At 47.6% G+C, this 20,518-nt stretch overlaps 1 protein-coding gene across 1 annotated transcript in view; it reads left to right on the plus strand.

Annotated features, from left to right (window-relative positions):
* RYR2 (ryanodine receptor 2) overlaps window positions 1-20,518 on the plus strand; it is a 389,249-nt gene that overhangs the window by 173,472 nt on the left and 195,259 nt on the right. The window contains exons 23-28 of the mRNA XM_037037343.1: window positions 1,672-1,775; window positions 3,836-3,919; window positions 7,570-7,729; window positions 10,829-10,976; window positions 14,814-15,022; window positions 17,028-17,202. Of these exons, the coding sequence (XP_036893238.1) occupies window positions 1,672-1,775; window positions 3,836-3,919; window positions 7,570-7,729; window positions 10,829-10,976; window positions 14,814-15,022; window positions 17,028-17,202 (880 nt within the window). The remainder of the gene's footprint in view (window positions 1-1,671; window positions 1,776-3,835; window positions 3,920-7,569; window positions 7,730-10,828; window positions 10,977-14,813; window positions 15,023-17,027; window positions 17,203-20,518) is intronic.

Here is a 20,518-nt window from a genome sequence, read left to right on the forward strand (position 1 = left end):
GGGCAGGTGTGGATAGAGTGAATCATCTCCAAGCCCTCACGCAGGCGCTGTCACCAGGGGGAGCTGCCAGCCGTCCAGTTACGTCCTGGGTCAAAGTCATATGTCCCCGGCTCCACACAATATCAGTAGCCTGCTGTTACTGATACGCAGAATAGCTCAACCCTGTGCTGCTACTTTTGCAGCCCCCAGCTAGGCCTCTGGGGGCCCCAGGGCCTCTCGGCCTATGCTCCATTAAGTCTACACCCTGTTAAACCTACACCCCGTGACACCATCTCCAGAGGTACACATTTAAATAAGCATATAACATTTCCTTTCTCTAAATCCTGTTTATTTGTAACAGGCACCAGAAAAAAAGAATAAATGTGTCATTTTTAACTTGGGGCTTCTTGAAGACTTCAGAAGTTTTGGTAGTTTTTGTGTACTTTTCTGTGGCATTTATGGAACCAGTGATCATCCCAGGGGGTAACTTGCTCCAGCCTGTGCTGGTCCCCCGAGTGCCACACAGCCTTGAGGTCCACACCACTTCAGTCTCTGAGAAGGTGGAAGCTTGGTTACTAGTGCAGTGATGCGGGGCTTTCTCATGATTCACTCCTAATGTCTTGAATTTAGTCCGATGTCTAACAGTTCAGGGATTGTTGGGAAAACCCTGCACTATGCTAATCAGTGTGGCTGAGATGATGGGGTGACTTGTTACCGTGGGAAAGGGTGTCTGCAGGTGAAGGTAAGGGCTGGCGGCACCTCAAAGCATTCACAGTGGATGGCCAGGCTGATAAGTGAGGTCCTGAGCCAGTGTGGTTCTAAACACTTAAATATCATTGCACATTCCAGCAAAGTTGTCNTCCTAATGTCTTGAATTTAGTCCGATGTCTAACAGTTCAGGGATTGTTGGGAAAACCCTGCACTATGCTAATCAGTGTGGCTGAGATGGTGGGGTGACTTGTTACCGTGGGAAAGGGTGTCTGCGGGTGAAGGTAAGGGCTGGCGGCACCTCAAAGCATTCACAGTGGATGGCCAGGCTGATAAGTGAGGTCCTGAGCCAGTGTGGTTCTAAACACTTAAATATCATTGCACATTCCAGCAAAGCTGTCATACGCCCTTCTAGCGTAAACGTCATGTCAGTGTGCAGGACGTGCTGAGTGTGCGCCCTGTGTCTGGTGTGCCGTTGGTGCTGTGGCTGCTTGGAAGAACAGACCAGACCCCTGGCCCTCTGGCTTCACGGTCTGGTGCAGGGAAATCAGATACTTGAGGATCAAGTCCTGGTCCGTTAGCAGGTAGTGAGGGTTATGGACCAGGAGAACAAGAGTAGGGTGGGTGGGCAGGTAGTCGCATTGGGGGGGGTGGGGTGGGCAGGATGAACCTCAATGAGAGAGTGCAATTTTAGGAAAGTTTGGAAGGTGCTCAGGGAGCCAGTGGCTGGGCATCAGGGCAGTGCAGGCGTGTATGCAGGGCCAGGAGCTGTGCCAAACTGAAGGGCCCAGGTGATGCCTGGGTTTAGCCCTGAGGCAAGTATGACCCATGCTTGGAGGTGGAGGTCACATGGGCAGTGGTGCTGGCTGACGATGTGGGTGTCCTGTGCGGCTTCCCCTCTACTTCGCACATGTGTTGGGGTGGACACTGCCCTGTGTGACCCGGAGACTGGACTCTTCCATGCTGCCCTCCGTCCTGTTGCAGGTCAGAGATGACAACAAGAGGCAGCACCCGTGCCTGGTGGAGTTCTCCCAGCTGCCGGAGCAGGAACGCAATTACAACCTACAGATGTCACTCGAGACCCTGAAGTGAGTTTCTGAATTGCCCCTCCGGCCTGCTCCCGGGAGGACTCAGGCTGTCGAGTAGTTTCCCTCCTGCTTGGAGCCTCTCCAGTGACGCACAGGCGGCCTGGGTCAGGCTGTGGGGAGGTCAGCCGTGGCCCTGCTGTCCTGTGTCCGGACCCTCCGCAATCTCACCTCTGAGGAGCAGTCTCTAGACGTTCACCGCACTGCAGGACCTGGGGGTTCGGTGACTGGATGGAGTGCCGCTCAGAGACCTGATCAGTCACACACTATTACTGATTGGAGGTGACATAACTAAGATGTTAAAGCCAGTGTCTAGAAGCTGTTACGCCAGTTGAAGGGAGCAACTTTATGTCTTTTGAACCTAATAACTTAAGAAATGTAGGCTTGTATTTCAAAATGAAGGCCTATTCATTTTGAAAGATTAATTTTCCCCAACAATTTTATTGTATTTTGTCAGAGAATCAGACCACAATGGACTGGAAATTAAAAGGAAATGCTCCTTTGTTATATATGTAAGAGATACTGAGCTAAAGTAGTTAAACGAGGTTTTATTTCTGCTGCTGGGTGCTGCGGCTCTCGAGTGGGAGGGAACGAGTTCCTTCCCCAGACGCAGCATGGAACAAACAGGAATCTCCCGTCCGGGGAGCTCCCAGGGCCGTGGGTCTGCAGAGCCGCAGTCGGGGGAGTGTTGGCCACCATCTTTAAGCTGAAAGTTCCGTTTTCCACCTTCCAAGGGCCATCTAAAGTTCGGCATCACCCAGCAGGGGAAAGCGTGAGCTGGCATGAATTGAAGGGAGGAGAGCCATTTTAAATGTGAATGTAGAAAGATTCAGAAAATACTTTTGGAAACATGGCAACATTTCACATGTTCCTGTTTGTCCTTGGTGGCCTGTGGAACTGCATGTGTTCAAATTGGTGACTTGCACCAATACATACTCACATTATGGAGGAAACAAGGCTTTTACCCGGTTTGTGTTTCTGTTTGCTAAGAGCAAGGAGTTACCACGTTGTACCACCCTAGCCTAGGCTGCCATTGTTCCCACCCCGAACTGTAAAAGGACAAGCAACAGAGTGGAGAAAACTATTTGCACCTTATGTCTCAGACATTTGAAGAGCAATTATGAAAACTAAATCTAGTAGAAAAGTGAACAAAAATATGTTCTTAGGAAAAAGAAAGTACAAATGTCTCTTAAGCATATGAGAAAGGTGCTCAAATGCACAGATATTAAGAAAAATGCAAATTAAAACTATGGTGAGGTACCTTTTTAAGCTATTAATTGACAAAGGTCAAGCAGTTTGGTGACTGTTTGGGGAGGGCATAGGAAAAAGGCAGTGTCCCACACTGCTGGTGGGGACACAAGTCATTTCCATTCTGTCGGCTTTGCCACTACTGGTTAAACTTTAAAGTGTGTGTGCCCTGTGCTCCAGTAGCTCTGTGTGTGGGAATGATACCGGCTGATGAAGGGTCCGGGGCGTGCGTTTAGTATCTGAGGCTGCTCCTGGCAGCATTGGTTGTAACAGCAAAAGACTGACCGCAGAGAACTGGGTAAAACATTTTGGCACATCTGGCTGACGGAACTTGTCAAGCTGTTGACAAATAAACCAGCTTTATTTGAAAGGACAGTATTTCAAAGTTATCTTGTAAAGTCAAGGTAGAAGATTGCAGAGAGCTGTCTCTTGTGTGTACCCATTGTGCAAAAAGAAAAATAAACAGCCTGCACACACACACACACACACACCTCCCTCAGTATATGCACGCACTCTAGCAGGACACAGACGAACTCGGAGCTGCCAGTGGCTTCAGAGGGAGAAGGCTAGAGCGAAGGGACTGGAGGGCGACTTTCAGTGACTTCCTCCTGGGGCCACTTAAATTTCCCATGTCTTACTCATTACTCAAAAGTAAATAATGTATGAGTAAGTAAGTGTTCTTTAAACACACACACACACACAGCCCTTGTGCTCTGCTTTTGGGTGGACTGATGTTTCTTACCTCCACCTGCCACTGTGTTGGGTTGGGTGGGATGTGAAGATGGAACTGTGCTTATCTCTGGTTTGTTTTCCAGGACTTTGTTGGCATTAGGATGTCATGTGGGTATATCAGATGAACATGCTGAAGAAAAGGTGAAAAAGATGAAGCTACCCAAAAAGTAAGTTGAATGCCTGATGATATTCAGTAGTCCATGCACTGACTGAGCTCACCCGAGTAACGTGGGACGGAGACCTCCGTGCATGGCTCGCACTCAGCTGACCGCTTGGATGCTGAGTTTAGACTTGCTGTGCTACACTAGGAGCAATGTCAAGTCCGTGGTTTCATGGACAGATAGGAAATGAAGCCCAGAAAAATAGGCCGAGTGTGTTATAAAAAGTGTGCTATTCTCCCTGTGTCTGCGTGTGGTCAACACACACATTCCCTTATTTCTGATTGATTGGGTATGTTTTTCCTCTTTCTACCAGAAAATATAATTTTATTTGGTTTTACAAAGAAAATATACAGGGTCTGGCAGAATATAATGCCCCCTTTTTATTACAAAGTCTTTTATTCCAAACTTGTAAGCCTGTAATTCTGTAACGTAACAATGTCACACTCAGGCACACCATGTGGCATTGTAGGTGAAACGTTCAAATTAAAGCTATTAATGATCACACCCGTATTATTCCCCTGCCAACCGCACTCAAGCAGGCCTCACTGCTGCCAGGCCCTGGGTTTTAGGAACAGCTGTTCTATCGGTATTGTCCACGTAAGAAATATTCAAACCTGGAGAGACTTTTTGTGAATTTATTTGAACCAAACTGATGACAGTTGCTGGGAAGCAAAATCTAAACAGATTGGGAAATGCCCCTAAAAGGGCGGTTTTGCCCTTTACTGTATACATGAGCAGGTGAAAGGGGGTTACGTGACATCACTGGACGGACAGTAAGATGCTGGTCTCGCACTTTGCCCTTCACACTGGGCGGGTAGACGACAGTCAGTAGCCCGCAATTAACATGACAGCAGCAGCTGTGAGGGGACTGCTGGTCTCTGCCCTGGTGCGGTGGCTGTGCCTGGAGGGCCCTGGAAAGGGGGCAGTTACCCTGCCATGGCAAAGGCTGTTACCCCAGATGCACAAAGGCAGAGACAGGTTCCGTTAAGGTGAGTCTGAGCTCTGTCAGGGAAAACACCCGCCCAGGACATGACCACCCACCGCGAACTGCTCTTCGTTAGAAAACTTTAATTTCAGACAGCCCTGTGTGCTTACCTATGTCTCTGAGTTTGTAAGGCCGCCGCACAGGCCTCCCCTGAGCTGGTCAGTGTCTGCACATGGCCCCCTTCTGTTCACAGCGGTGGTGTCCCCATTTTGAGGTGAGGGGACAGAGGCTGTGAATGCTGCAGCATGGGTTTCGCCTGTTGAGAAGTCAGGGCCCCCTCCAGACTGGGCAGAGTCCGCACAGCTCCGCTCCCTCGTGTCCCCGCAGGCCCCAACAGTACCTACTTCGGACAGCAGTTCTGGCTCTAGCGGGGTACACACATCAGAAGGGAAAGTGCTTTCCTGTCCCTGTTTTTCTTGATTTTAACTTCAGGACTGGAACCACTTTTCTGAGGCCCGTGCATGGTAAAGAGCAGGCCTGGAAATGCATTCACTGGCCTCATGGAGATAAAAACAAAGTAGCTGCCCGATAACCCCTGTCACTGACCTCAGGACTCCAGTTACCTCCATAAAACATAAAATGGACATAGAATTGTGTTTGCTATGGTACGGAACCACAGTGGGGTTTGGCTGCCTACTGCCACCTAAAGGCAAACTCTAGAGGCAGAGGCTGGTGGGAAAGGAAAGTGGGTTTTATTTGATGCTGAACAATCTGGGAGAAGGGGGAGCTCCCTGTCTCAAAGCCCATATCTTCTACAGAACCCAGAGAAAACCCAGCCATCCCCAGCAAGAGCAAAACAAAAGGCAGTGCCCAGCATTCCTGCTCCATCTTTAAAGTACCATCTTTGGAGCCTGAGGTGGCTTTTAAGTGAATATTGAGGCAGTTTAGCTTGTTGCCCACTGCTGTGTGGCCTCAGGCATTCCTGGAAGCTGTGTGTGGAGCCAGCATTGCCCCTGGCCACGCAGCTTCCAGGGCCACAAGGTCCTGAGCATGCACTGGCCAGTACATCTGCTAGGTGGGAAAGAGTGCTGTCCTTCCTTCCCCGGGATTATGTTGGTTTAGGGTGTGGGTCAGACCAGGTGCTTTCTCAGAATGGCCAATTAGCTTCCCAAACCTCCATGTACTCTGGGGGGAGGCACCTCCTGACCACCCCCTTCTTGTTCAGAGGCTGGCCTGGGTGCTACCAATGTGTGGGACACTCACCTGATGGGGAGGGAACACTGGATCCTCTGGGACTGTCATTCGACTTTGCTGTCATGACTGAATTATGTCAAAGAAAACCAGGACCAGACCAGGAGGCTCAGACCCCGAGGCGGGTTGGGCCCCTAAAGCGATCCAACAGGATTCTTGTTTAAGATTGGACAGAATGGAGCAGATGGAGCTCGGGCCATTTATTTGTTGAACTTAGCATAGTTATCTGGTGAATCGTCTGTGCTGAAGGATAATCTTTGAGATCAGCAGGTATGTGTCTTTATCTTAACTTGGCAAAGAGAGTGAAGTCCTCCGAACACTGTTGCTGACAAGCTGCTGCTTGCCACTCACTGGTGTAAGGACAGCGGCGGCTAGGAGGACGTGCCACTCACTCACTGGTGTAAGGACAGCGGTGGCTAGGAGGATGTGCCACTCACTCACTGGTGTAAGGACAGCGGTGGCTAGGAGGATGTGCCACTCACTCCCTGGTGTAAGGACAGCGGCGGCTATAGGAGGACGTGCCACTCACTGGTGTAAGGACAGCGGTGGCTAGGAGGACATGCCGTGTGCTGGTGTAAGGACAGTGGTGGGTAGGAGGATGGTCAGAACAGGTCCGGACCACCAGGCCTAGCGGCAGTGCAGAAGACAGTGTGACAGAGGAAGAGGGGGCATTCACGGGCCGTGTGCCAGCTGGGGGGTGACTCAGGACACAGCTGTGGGTCTGTACGGAGTAGGGCAGGGCTACTGCCCAGTGCAGTGTGCAGAAAATTTGACATTTTCAATTTTGCATTTCTTCCAAAAGATTAAATGCACTCATTTATTACCTTTTCTCTGTAGCTCAGAGTGAGAAAATTGTCTCTGGTAGGAGTCCCTAGAAGACCCAGGCCATCCTGGTGTTTGTTCCTGGTGTGTGGGTGGCTGTGGATTTCCTGGTCTCTCCTGTTGAGGGCTTTCTCAGTTATGTGCCTGGGGGGACAGTGGGGATGTCATTTTTAAATGCATTGGAATTTTTCTGTAGAATGGCGAATGGTATCTGGAAGGATACACAGCTTTATTAAAAACATTGCATTAATACAACATTTAAAAGTTGAAACTTGATTGGTTGAGAAATCCAGCAAATGTTCTGATTGATCACCAATAATTTGATTTATACTATACAGAAGACTTGACTATTAGGAACACAAATAGTATGATTCCTTCTCAGCTTTGAGAGATACATGAATTGTTTTGTTTCTGCATTATTGGTGAAAAAACTAAACCATAAAGAAAGACCACCATAGTTTAGTGGTCTTTCCTCCTAATGAGTTATTGTTTTAAGTCGGAGGGGTCCAGGCTTGCTGATTGGTTGTTACCAGGGGCTTCCATGTGGTTTATGGAATACTTGGAAGTAGATGGGACCTGGTGAAGGCTATTACAGCGATTTTTAAGCTTTGACTTTTCTGGAAAGCCAATTACATGACCGTTTTGCTTTGCTCCGTAGTTACCAGCTGACGAGTGGATACAAGCCTGCCCCGATGGACCTGAGCTTTATCAAACTCACCCCGTCTCAGGAAGCGATGGTGGACAAGTTGGCAGAAAATGCCCACAACGTGTGGGCCCGGGATCGGATCCGGCAGGGCTGGACCTATGGCATCCAGCAGGTGCGTGGGGACTTGGTGCCGCAGGTGTGGGCTGAGGTGCACTGAGGGGTCAGCAGCACAGTTTGTGACAGGAGAGATGAAATATTGATGGTGTAAAAACTCATCCCAATACCTTAAAGGACCTGTTCAGTGCCGGACCCCAGCTTGTCTGATGACCACAGCTCTGCGCATTAGGTGTGGTGTGCAGCGAATGTCATCAGAACAACGATGCGCAGCGTGGCTTTGGGGCATTTCTCTGGCTGAGATTGACTTTCAGGAGGAACTTTAGAAACAGGAAAGAGATGAAATAATAGAAGGGGTCCATGATTCCTTATTCGCAGCCCCGGGGTGAGGCGACTTTCAGAACCTGGTGTCCCTGGCCTTCCAAGTGATGGTGTGAGGCATCTCGCGTCTTTGGCACCTGGTCACCACCACCTCAGGCAGGACAGTGCTAAGAGCAATGAAAGCAGCCTCACATCCATTCAGATCAAGCTTTGCCACAAACGAGTGTTTGTTAAACTTGGTCAAAGCAGCGGTTTCTGGATTTCACAGCCGTGGGTCCCTGTGAGCGGGAGCACTGGCAGAGTCGCTAACCCGCGTGGGGTGCACAGGGAGGGGGACAGTGAAGGTTAAGAGCAAATTTTTGCTTTGCCTCTGAGGGACCGTGTGTCCTTTGTGGGGCAGGCTACTTAAACTCTCTGTGCCTCTGCTCTCCTCGTCAGTCAGTTATTTAAGTCACAACAGCGCCCGGCACCTACAAATGCTGTACAACCACCCACTCTCAGTATCAGCTGCCAGTGCCCGTGCCCGGAGTCCGTGGGTGTTTCCCGCTGTATTCCCACAGTCCCACGAAGGGTGGGCATGCAGGGTGTCCAAGGATGTGGGAGCACGGTTCACCCAGAGCTACAGAGCCCCACAGGTGAAGGGCAAGGAGGGGAGCACCCCTGTCTCCCCTGTTGTGACAGGACCTCTGGCCAGACTGCGACAGGCGGCCTTGGCTGAGGTTTTTCAGAGTAAAGTGGGTTGTTACTTAGTAGACACTTAGACTGTGGTTCAGGGTGAAGTCCAAGTGATACTTTGAAGATGTGTTTCTGATCCCTCTAAGCCACTGACTTCTGTCATTTGGAGAGCTAAAGAGGAGGTGAATAGCCTTGCTTTACCTCATAAATTGATAGGGTATTTCCATGTTGAATTAAACTAGTTGTGTCTGATGAGAATGTCAGCACTGAGTCAGTGTAAGCAGGAGAATGTGTGTGTGTGAGAGAGAGAGAGGGAGAGAGTGAGAGAGAGTGATAGGGAGAACCTGACCTTTCATGTACCTTGGACTCCATCTGCCTGGAAGACATCACGGCTCCGTCATGGGCGGGGGTTGCCCTGCAGCTGCCTCCCGGCGGAGCGCCTTCCTGGACTCATGGTCTCTCTGCCTCCTAAAATCACAGGCTCTGTCTGAGGGGCCCGGGTCCTCACTTGCGCCCGTCGTCCCCTCCCCTAGCTCCCTGACACCACCCTCCAGGTTAGGGGGGGGGCAGGCACATGTCGGAGGCAGTCTCCCAGTGCTGCCTGCTTTTGCACCCCCTCTCGCGACATGGTCTCTTGCGGGCAGTAACTCCTCGAGAGCAGTCGACTTGCTGCCTCTTCTCTGTCTGTCCAGCACAGCTGAGCTCAGACACGAGTGTGTGTGGAAGTGCACCCTGGGAGTGGCTGGGCGCAGTCACGCTTGCCAACCGGGACAAACCCTCTGCACTGCGGAGCTTGTCTTGTTGGGNTCATGGGCGGGGGTTGCTCTGCAGCTGCCTCCCGGCGGAGCGCCTTCCTGGACTCATGGTCTCTCTGCCTCCTAAAATCACAGGCTCTGTCTGAGGGGCCCAGGTCCTCACTTGCGCCCGTCGTCCCCTCCCCTAGCTCCCTGACACCACCCTCCAGGTTAGGGGGGGGGCAGGCACATGTCGGAGGCAGTCTCCCAGTGCTGCCTGCTTTTGCACCCCCTCTCGCGACATGGTCTCTTGCGGGCAGTAACTCCTCGAGAGCAGTCGACTTGCTGCCTCTTCTCTGTCTGTCCAGCACAGCTGAGCTCAGACACGAGTGTGTGTGGAAGTGCACCCTGGGAGTGGCTGGGCGCAGTCACGCTTGCCAACCGGGACAAACCCTCTGCACTGCGGAGCTTGTCTTGTTGGGAAGGCTTGCCCATGCCCCTGGCCTCCCCGCCCCTGTGAGCCCAGGTGCATTGGAACTACGTGTGCCTCTGAGAGTTTGGGAAGGTCGGTGGATGCTGCCCAGAGTCTCAGTGTGTGCGTGGAAAGAAGGTACGTCTGCGGGGCTAGGGCCCTGAAGACCTGCAGGCCCTGTGCCTCTCCACCACCCACGGTGCAGGCTTCGTGCTCACTCTGAAATAAGCGTCCTTTGTCTGGCAGTGAGACAGTCTGTTTGCCGTCCTTGTTAGCACCACGGTGACCACAGCTGAACTTGGAGCCTCTTTTGTAGCAGTTCTGTAGTCAAGTCTGTGCTTCTAGAATTACCTGGTTTCACTTATTGACGGGGTAAACTTAGTGCGTATTTTCAAAGGTCGTTGAAGGCATAGAATGACCTTCTATAATGTAATGTGTTTTCTCTTTAGAAGGGACAGTAGCCTTACGTAGACTGTCAAGTTAAAGCCGCTGTGACCAGCACTAATTTGGCTCTCCTGGAAACCAAGGCTTGTCCGTCCCTGGAGCAGGGAAAGTGTGTGTTCTCTCTGTTGGCTCACTGCCTGTGTCCATGGCATTGGGCAGATGGTTAAAGAGACCCTTCAGGCTGGCTTTTGTCATTGCTGTGGCAGCTTTTCACTTTTGGCCTTTGTGGAGTGGTCTTGCTTTAAACTGGCACAGTCAGTCACTCACTCCATGAAATCTTCTGTGTTGACTGTGTTTTGGTGACCTCTGTAGCCTGAGAAGGCAAAGGGAAGGGGGAGGGGCAGCCTTTACCCGCAGGGGCTTTATATTTTGTAGTATCTTTTTCATCCTCATCTGAGGATGCATTTTTTATTGATTTTAATTGCTTTTTATTGATTCTGTTGTATTTACTATCTCACTTCTGAACGTCGTTGGTGTTACCTCGATGACGGCACCCTTCTTCTTCCTGCAGGACGTAAAGAACAGAAGAAACCCCCGCCTTGTCCCCTACACGCTGCTTGATGACAGAACCAAGAAGTCCAACAAGGACAGCCTGCGGGAGGCTGTGCGCACGCTGCTGGGGTGCGGCTACGGCCTGGAGGCGCCCGACCAGGACCACGGTGCGTCAGGCTGCTGTGTGCCCTGCCTGAAGAGCCACGGGTGGTTTTCTAAAGCCAGACAGGCGGCTGAGGGGGCGGACCAGGCACAGTCCTTTAGGGTGGAATCTGTGGGCAGCGTGCAATCCAGGACGGACTGCACCCTCCTTTTTCCTGGAGGGTTGGCCTTGTCCCCCAGCAGAGTGGCTCAGGCCCCCAGTGCTCCTGCCGGGGAAGAGTCCAAGGTGCACCTTGAACTAGCTCCAACCTTGCCCCCCACCCCGAGTCTACCAGTTGTCCTTCAGAAGAGCTGGTTTCAGTTGTTCACAGGAGTAAGCTGTAGTGGGAGCCAGTGTTTGACCCTTCATTATTTATCCTCATTCAGGTCGGCAGCATTAATCAGTGCAATAGTTTGCTGTCCGTTAGAATAGGCACTCAAAGAGAAGTGTTAAATAAATGGACTTTTAAAAGTTTTATGAAGGACACATTTTCTTTTAATAATATCGTTTAAGACTATGGTTTAAAATGATCAACTTTGTTAATCTTTTGTTCCTGCAGTGTAAGTTGGCATTGTTGACCTTAACAAATAGACCAGATACTTCCCAGGGTTTGTTTTGGAACAAGAGGGAGGAACGTTCTTTTGTAGAGAAAGGGGGGCACTCAGAGGCCGTAAACAGGCCGTGGGAGGAAACTGGGAGGTTCTCAGGGCGGTGGCTTTTCCTGGGCTGGGGGTGGTCAGAAGACCCTCCCTGCTCCTGCTGGACTAGAAAAGTGCTCTCCTGTAGGCGAGGGCAGCGCGTCCTCCTCTTTGGGGTGGTGAGCAGTAGGGCATGAGGGAGCCCTTTGCAGGCCTTCCCAACTCCGGTTTAAATGAGGATTTTGTTTATTATCTTCACAGTGTTACTATTCAAACTTTAAAATTGGCAAAGGCTGTATGCTTCATTATAGCACACTATTGGAATCTCCATCAGCCTCGCTAACACTTTTCACCCACCCTGGTGATTCCGAGACCTCAAACCACCCAGTTTGTAGGCCCACCCAAGCTTCTTCCAGGGACTTTTCTATGTAAGTGGCCTGTCTCGGCTCATGCTATAAACTTTCCTAAAATCTCTCAAACAAAAGGACGTAGCAGCTCTACCTAATACACAGATACACACACAGGGAGGCTGCCAAAATGAGGAGACAAATATTCTTAAACAGAAGAACACAAAACTCCCCCCCAAAAACCCCCAAACAAAATGGTGACAAGAAACCTATTAGGTGCAGAGTTCAAAACACCGGTTATAAAGATGCTCAATGAACTTAGGAGAAGAGTAGATGAACTCTATGAGAATTTTAACATAGAGAAAGGAAACAAAAATGGAGGTAGAAAATGTAAGAAGGACCAGTCAGAAATGAAGAATACAGTAACAAGTGAAGAATGCACTAGAAGAAATCAATAGTAGAGTAGATGAAGGAGAGCATCAAATTAGTGATTTAAAAGTTAAGATAGCAGAAAACACCCAGTCAGAACATCAAAAAGAAAAATAAAAAAAAAAAAACAAAAAAGGATAGTTTAAGCAGCCTCTGGGGACTGCTTCACGTGTACCAACATTTGTATCAATAATAGAAAGGGCCCCTAACTTGGCCAAGAAACTTAGACATACAATCCCAGGAAGTGCAGATAGTCCCATAATTAAAATGGAAAATGTTAATGAAAGATAGAATCTTAAAAGCAGCAAGAGAAAGACTGCTAGTTACCTATAAGGGAGCTCCCATAAGATTGTCAGGTGGTTTCTTTGGTTCGCAGGCCTGTACTCAATCCACTGAGCCACACCAGCCAGGGCAGTCAGGTGGTTTCTTAGTGGAAAAATAACAGGCTAGATGGGATTGGCATGAAATACTCTAAGTGATAAAAAGCAAGGACCTAAAACTGATATTACTCTACCCAGCAAGGCTATCATTTACAATTGAAGGACAGACAAAGAACTTCCCAGAAAAAACCTAAAAGGGTTCATCACCACCAAACCAGTGTTATAAGAAATGTTCCGGAGACATTACATTTTACTTCTTTAAGAAGTAAAAAAATTATGAATAAAATAGCAATATATAATATATATGTCAATAATACTTTAAATGTAAATGAATTAAATAATTCTATCAAAAGACACAGGGTGGTTCTGGCTGGTGTGGCTCGGTGGTTGAGGGCTGGCCTACGAATCAAAGGCTCGCTAGTTCCATTCCCAGTCAGGACACGTGCCCAGGCCAGGTCCCCAGTTAGGGGCACAGGAGAGACAACCACACATTGATGTTTCTCTCCCTCTTTCTTTCTCCCTTCCCCTCTCTCTAAAAGTGAATTAATAAAATCTAGAGACAAAACAAAGATGCAGGGTGGCCGGATGAAGAAGAAAACAAGATCTTTATATATGCTGTCTGATCACTTGAGACTGAAAAAGACTGATTGAAATATACATATGGACTGAAAGTAAAGTGATAGAAAAAGAGATTTCATGCAAATGGAAGTGAAGAAAAGTTTGGTTTGGGGAAATTGTGATTTTCACAAGGATGATGAAAATGGAAATTAAAGGAGAAATGTGAGAGATTGTAGCGAATAAAATAAGGGTGATCACTAGGATAAGATTAAAAACATTATAAGTGACTGTGCTACTTCTGACATTAAAGAAGTTAAGAGCATAAAACTTTTTCTGCAATTGAATCTAATCCTGTGTTATTAATCCAGGTTATAATTTATTTTCTAGTAGAAAAATGCTACATAATTTAGACTGAATATGAATTCAGTATTTGAAATATACTATTTTTGAACTCTTGTCCTGAATATTACTTTAAACATTTGAAAATTAATTTTCTTCATTATAAGGTTTTATTAAAATTGGAATTGCTTAATTAGAAATAATATAAGGTTAAAGGATAATTTTTAATATCAATAATTTACTTATCTAGATACATCTAAAATATTTTAGATGTGTATGAAATTTTAAAGACAGTAGCCTCCCTTCCTTCATAGCTTACTATAAATTAAAATAATTTAATGTGATGCATAATTAGATCTCGTCTGCCCTCTAGTGGCCAGTGTCTTTTAAATGTAGGGTTTGCGGCCTGGTGTGGTAGATGCCTTGGCCCTAATCCGTCATTTGTGATCCCTCCCTGTGCAGCACCTGGGGGGCCTGGGAACACAATATCATTCATACCTTACCCTTAATCTCGAGGTGGTTCGATGAAGGAACAGCTCCTGAATTTCTTCTCCTGCGATCAGCAACAGCCTTGATAAAATGAATTAGGACTATATAGGCTGACTTCACTTTTTAGTGTCAGTTTTGATTATATTAATCATGACAACAAAAATCATGTATGTAGCACACATGACCCAGAACTGCCTACCAAACACATATGAACGTAGAGTGTTTAACATCCAGTGAAGCCTGAGAAGTGTACGTTTGGGGGACAGGGATGCCACCAACAGCTGTGTGCCTTGGCGCCTGCGTCCGGGCTTCGGATAGGTTGCGTAACCCCCTCAGCTGGCACCTGATTTGTAACCACCCCCCCCCCCCCCCCGGCTCACGCTNTAACCCCCCCCCCCCCCCCCCCCCCGGCTCAGTGCCATAGGGGACACAAATTTGTCACAGATTGTCTGCATCTGTTCTTATAACCACTGTGGGTCCATATTTTCATTGATTATTGATATTTAATCAAGAAACAGAATGCTAAACAGTTGCTTCTGAAATCGTGTCTGTGAGCTCACCTAACAAATGAGAGAAGTGCAGAGTATGAGCCACGACACACACCGATGTGGAGGGAGGCGTGAGGAGGTCTGTGGAGACATGCCAGCTCCCATGATGATGAGCAGAGCCCCTTCCCCCACAGCAGCCCGGGCCGAAGTGTGCAGCAGCACCGGGGAGCGGTTCCGCATCTTCCGCGCGGAGAAAACCTACGCCGTGAAGGCCGGGAGGTGGTACTTCGAGTTCGAGGCGGTCACGGCAGGAGACATGCGGGTCGGTTGGAGCAGGCCCGGCTGCCAGCCAGATCAGGAGCTGGGCGCTGACGAGCACGCCTTTGCTTTTGACGGTTTCAAGGTGAGCGGCCAGCGTCTGCTGGGCCCCTGGTGGTGGCCTCCCTCCGAGCCCTGGCTTCCCCAGGCTTCCCCTGCTAGGACAGTGACATCAGTGCTTTCCAGAGCACGAATTTGGAAACAGTTTCTAGGGAAGTTTTTGCCCTTGTAGTTTCAAAACATTTTTCTGCATGGCACATATACAGTAAAGTTACTAACAAAGACGAATCACCCATGTCTATCAAAAGTGTTACAAATACATATGCTAATTAAAGATGCATTCTTTGTGCCACAGCAGTTCCTGGAGCAAATGTGTCCTCAAAGCAGTGAGTCATGCTAGGTAGACACATTTAATAACTGTAAGAATACCTAAGGCATGTGGTTTGCAGTCACAAAAGGTTTTGATTTTCAACATTGTTAGTAATTTTCATTTCTTAAACCATGGGGAAGCTGGTCAGCTGCTTATTCTATCATTTATGTATTACATACATGTTTAAATATTTTTGTCTAAGTTTTTTAAACATTAAAAAATGTATATATATGAACATAGCCACAATAGAATAGTAGTCATTTTTTGGTTGGTAAATTATGGATACTTTATTCTTTTATTTGTATTCTCTGATTTTTCTTCAGTGGATTGTATTTCTTTTCATATGAGGGGAAAAGTCTAGTAGAACAAAGGACTTTAGAATAAATAAGCAGTCATGTAGCACAGGAGTGTATAGCACAGGAGTGTCCAGCCTGAGGCCTGCGGACCACATGCGGCCCAGGACCAGCTATGATTGTGGCCCAACACAAAATCGTAAATTTACTTAAAACCTTTTTTGTTGTTCACCAGTTTTTGCTAGTTTTGTGTGTTTAATGTGTGGCCCAGGGATGCCACAGGGTCGGACGCCTCTGACAGAGGTTGGACTTGGGGTGTTCCGGCCTGCGTCCTGCGCGGGAAAGCACTTCCAGGCTAGAGATCAGCGTTGAGTCCTTTAAAGCTCCTGCCCACTTGGTTCTGAAACGGCATGTTTCCCGAGTCCCGTTTTTAACTTCAGGTGGGGAAATTGCACACCTTTCGATGCCTAATTTAGTTAAAGTTAAATAAGTTTCCCCGAAGCTACTATGTGTGATGCACTGGAGGGACCACGTCGTTTTGCATTGGTGACTGTGTTGCATTACGTGTTAGCTCAGTGAAGTTTACGCTTAGGGGAAAGTTAAAGGGCTTTACTGGAAAATTAGTAAAATGAAATATGTGCCTATAGATCAGTAGAATACATTACGCTTATCAAACTACGTTTTAAGTATATCTATAATACGAGATTTCACCTGTGTTTATTAAACAATATTAGTATATGTATTCAATCTTTATGTTCTTATTTCAGCAAACCTATTAGAATGCTTTTAGGTTTGAACCTTTTGTTTTATCATACAGGCTGGGGAAAAAGTAGGTTTACAGTTGTCCTTATGGAAAATAATAGACTACTTAATAATAATAACAGGAATGGACTCTGTTCTGCATACTCACGACTGCAAACCCACTTTTGCCCCACCGTGTATATTAAGATGCTTCTAGATTTCTATTTTGTTAAGTATCAGTCCCATTGATTCCAAGGAATACGATTTTATTTTGAAATGGATGAAAATTCAAATGTCATTGATAAATCCTCAGCTGGATTCTCCTCTCATAATTCTTTGTATTTTGGGGAGTAGAGAAAAACCAACCATGTCCGGGGAAGCATTCATTGTAGGGAGATAAATTTTTAAAGTCATAGAGTTTTTTGTTTAATAGGGAGTATGTGGAATAAATTTTTAGATGACAAACTCTCAAAATGAGGAAAATGCATTGGGGTTTTTCCCTGAGCCAGTGCATACGGTACTGTGGTTAGGGACTTAGAATTCTCAGACTTCCTGTCTCTAGGGCGGCAGCAGGTGAGCCTGCGGGCTCCCTCCTGTCGCCCTGGTAACAGGAGGCTGTGCTGCGGGGCTTCCCGAGGGTGGTGGGCGGGGTCTGTTCTGGCTGCTCATCCATTCTTCTTTCCCAGGCCCAGCGGTGGCACCAGGGCAATGAGCACTACGGGCGCTCTTGGCAAGCTGGTGACGTCGTGGGCTGTATGGTCGACATGACGGAGCACACCATGATGTTCACACTGAACGGGGAGATCCTGCTCGACGATTCAGGCTCGGAACTGGCCTTCAAGGACTTTGACGTGGGTGACGGTAAGTGTGGTGGGTCACGGGTGGCACAGTGAGGTGCTCTGCTCTGATGCCACATGACCACTACAGGCATTCGAGGGGAGGGTGGAGAGGCTGCCACTGAGAGGCCCACAGTGCCCACGTGGCCTATTCGGTCAGACACCCTTGCAGTTGCTCTAGCGAAAGCAGTGTCCACACTGCTTAGCTGGGTTTCATTGAGGCAGAGGCAGCTTTTCTTCATGGGAATAAGAAAATAAATGGCTGGCAAAAGCACCATTTTCCACAGGTGTTAAATTTTTATTTCGAACTTCCCTCTGAACTACATGTAAATTCTTTCTGTTCCTTCGTTTCGTAAGAAGGTAGGGAGAACCTCCTTGTTCAGGCTCTGCTGCTGGATGCCCGGATGATGAAGGTGAAATAATTGTACTGTCTTTTTAAAAATTGATTATTATTTTTAAATATGTTATTGTTGTTCAATTACAGTTGTCTGCATTTCTCCTCCACCACTCCCCGCCCCCCCAGCCAAACCCACCTCCCTCCCTTGCTTCCACCCTCCCCCTTGGTTTTGTCCATGCGTCCTTTATAGTAGTTGCTGCAAACCTTTCCCCCCATTGTCCCCTTCCTCCCCCCTTCCCCTCTGGTTTCTGTCAGATCGTTCTTAATTTCAATGTCTCTGGTTATATTTTGTTTGCTGTTTTCTTTTGTTGATTAGGTTCCTGTTAAAGGTGAAATCATATGGTATTTGTCTCTCACTGCCTGGCTTATTTCACTCAGCATAATGCTCTCCAGTTCCATCCATGCTGTCCCAAAGAGTGGGGGAAACATCGGCAGGGAAATCTCAGACATTCCACGCAGCAACGTCTTCACTGATATGTCCCCCAAAGCAAGGGACCTAAAGGAAAGAATAAACAAATGGGATCTCATCAAATTAAAAAGCTTCTGCATGGCTAAAGAAAACAGCATTAAAATGAAAAGAGAATACATAGTTGTATATGGGGAAACATATTTGCCAATGACATCTCTGACAAGGGCTTGATCTCCAAAGTATATAAAGGACTCACACAACTCCACTCCAGGAAGACAAAAATCCCAGTTAAAAATGGGCAAAAGATTTGAACGGACACTTCTCCAAGGAGGACACACGTATGTAGCTGTATGTCTCATATGGCCCAGAGACATATGCAGACATTGCCCTGTCTCTATGCAGGTCACAGTAGACCAGGGGTGTCCACACTTGTGTGATTGCTGATCAGTGGAGAAGTTTTGAAATAAAGTGCAGAAGGATGGGAGCACAGGGCAGGGAGCAGACAGCATTTTGTGGTGGGCCATGGCTTGGAGCAGGGCTGTGAAGGAGAAGGCCCTTTGTGAAGCAGATGCTTCCAGAAACGCAGCCCCTGGCTGCAGGAGGTTATTTTAATTTACATTCATTTAAATTGAATGAAGTTAAAAGTGGGGTTTCTGAATGGCACTTGCTGCATTTTAAGGATTCAGTGGGGAGCTCTAGCTGGTGGTGCCCCTACTGGACGGCACAAGTACAGCGCACTCACAGCCTCTCCGAAGTTCTGTTGGACCCTGTTGCTTTAGAGCAGCGATTGTCAACTGGTGTGCGACAGGGAGTTTTACAACATGCAACACCCAACTGTGTGGTCAGGGGCGCTGACCTCTTTTCCCTTCGATTGTCAAGTGGAAAAATGGCAGCAGCCAATACAAAAATAGCTGTCCAGTGTGAATTAGTAAAAATTGTACCTATTTTTTGGATCAGATGGGGAAAATTTTTTTTTGGTGTGCCACAGAATTTTAGTAATTAGTTTGTGTGTGCCCTGAGATGAAAAAGGTCGAAAATTGCTGGTTTAGAGCACAGACACAAGATTATTTAATAAATATTATATAAATACTATTTCAAAATTAGCTAAAACGTTTTTTAAAGAATGACTTCGGGTTTATTTTATTCTTTGAATATATACACTTTTGAGTTTTAAGGTATACCTCATTCAGTACTTTGAATATTCAGTAAATTTGTCACTGATCTTCAAAAGTTAGCCAGCTCATTATTTGCATTAAATTTTACATTCATTCAGGATGCTTCTGAGCAGGTATGACCATTATTTTGGCTGGATAAAATTAATAGGAACTTTGTGTTTTCATAACTTAATTTCTGTTTGGTACACCTGTATCTCTAAGTGATGAAACTGGCAGGTAACCCTCACCTGCTGGTGCATTGCATTTCGGACCAGTATTGTGTGGGAGGAGGCTGGAGAGAGACTGTCTGTTTACCTCTTTCCCTACTGGCCAATATTATGGGTTTGGCCAGAGATTTTATCTTAATGCAGGTCAGTGGAGAAGTTCTGAAACAAAGACGTGCAGGAAGCACATCTTTGTTCTAATTGGTTGTTGCTTAAAATGTGTGCATCCCGTGCTTTCCTTCTTTGCGAGTTAAAATCTTGAAATGCCCTTGTGAGTTGTTTACTTGATTTACATCACATACACTCCCATGAAGGTGTGTGAGCGATGAAGGGCAGATGCCCACCCACACTCTGTGAGCGCACAGTGGAGGTACTGCTGCAGAGTGTCCCCAAGACCTGTCTCGGTGGTGGCAGGGACCCCGGGGCTCTGCAGTGAGTCAGGTGGCAGCCACCCGCACAGCTGTGCTGTTTGACTTGAAGGCACAGTGAGATAATGACTGGACTTGGAAGAGTGACTGGGCACTCGCAGGGAGAGGTCTGCTGCAGAGTTCCAGGGGCATGCTGGCCGCCTGTCTGGGAGCCCTGTGGTCCACATGGCTGGATTCTCTCGGGATGTGTTGGGAAAGTGGCCTTTTGGCCAGGTTCTAGGTTTTATGGGGCCATGACCATAGCTGTGAACTTTGTAGGGGTCAGTCCTGATTATAAGTCTTCTACTGTGGGAGGAGTTGATCTGTACCTGTGACTTTCAGGGGCTTCAGGTAATGGGTGGCATTTTCCCTTTCTCTGTTAGTATCTTTTCATGGTTTCCTAAACGGTAAGAAACTTGGTGGACGTTGCCTGGGTGTAACTCCCTCGGGAGGCCTGTGTGGAGCTCCCTAACTTGCCCCTCAACTGGAGACAGCCCTGGGTCATGTGGGGCTCCCAGGGACAAGTTTGAAAATCCACTTGTCCCTGGGCCAATTTGTTGGCCTCACTGAGGCCAACAGATTTCTTAGCATAGGAATATTCAGTGATTGCTCAGGTACCAAAGAAGTTTCATAGTTGCTCCGTTTTCAAATGGTTCTTACTCCCAGCTTGTCTCTGTGCCTGTGCCATGCATTCTGTATCTTGTTCCCGATTCCCTTTCATTGCTGAAGAAACAGCTCCATCGTGCACGG

The sequence above is a fragment of the Sturnira hondurensis genome, unplaced genomic scaffold (assembly GCF_014824575.4).
Source record: "Sturnira hondurensis isolate 20B ecotype Veracruz unplaced genomic scaffold, ASM1482457v3 Scaffold0022977, whole genome shotgun sequence".
NCBI classification, from domain to species: Eukaryota; Metazoa; Chordata; class Mammalia; order Chiroptera; family Phyllostomidae; genus Sturnira; species Sturnira hondurensis.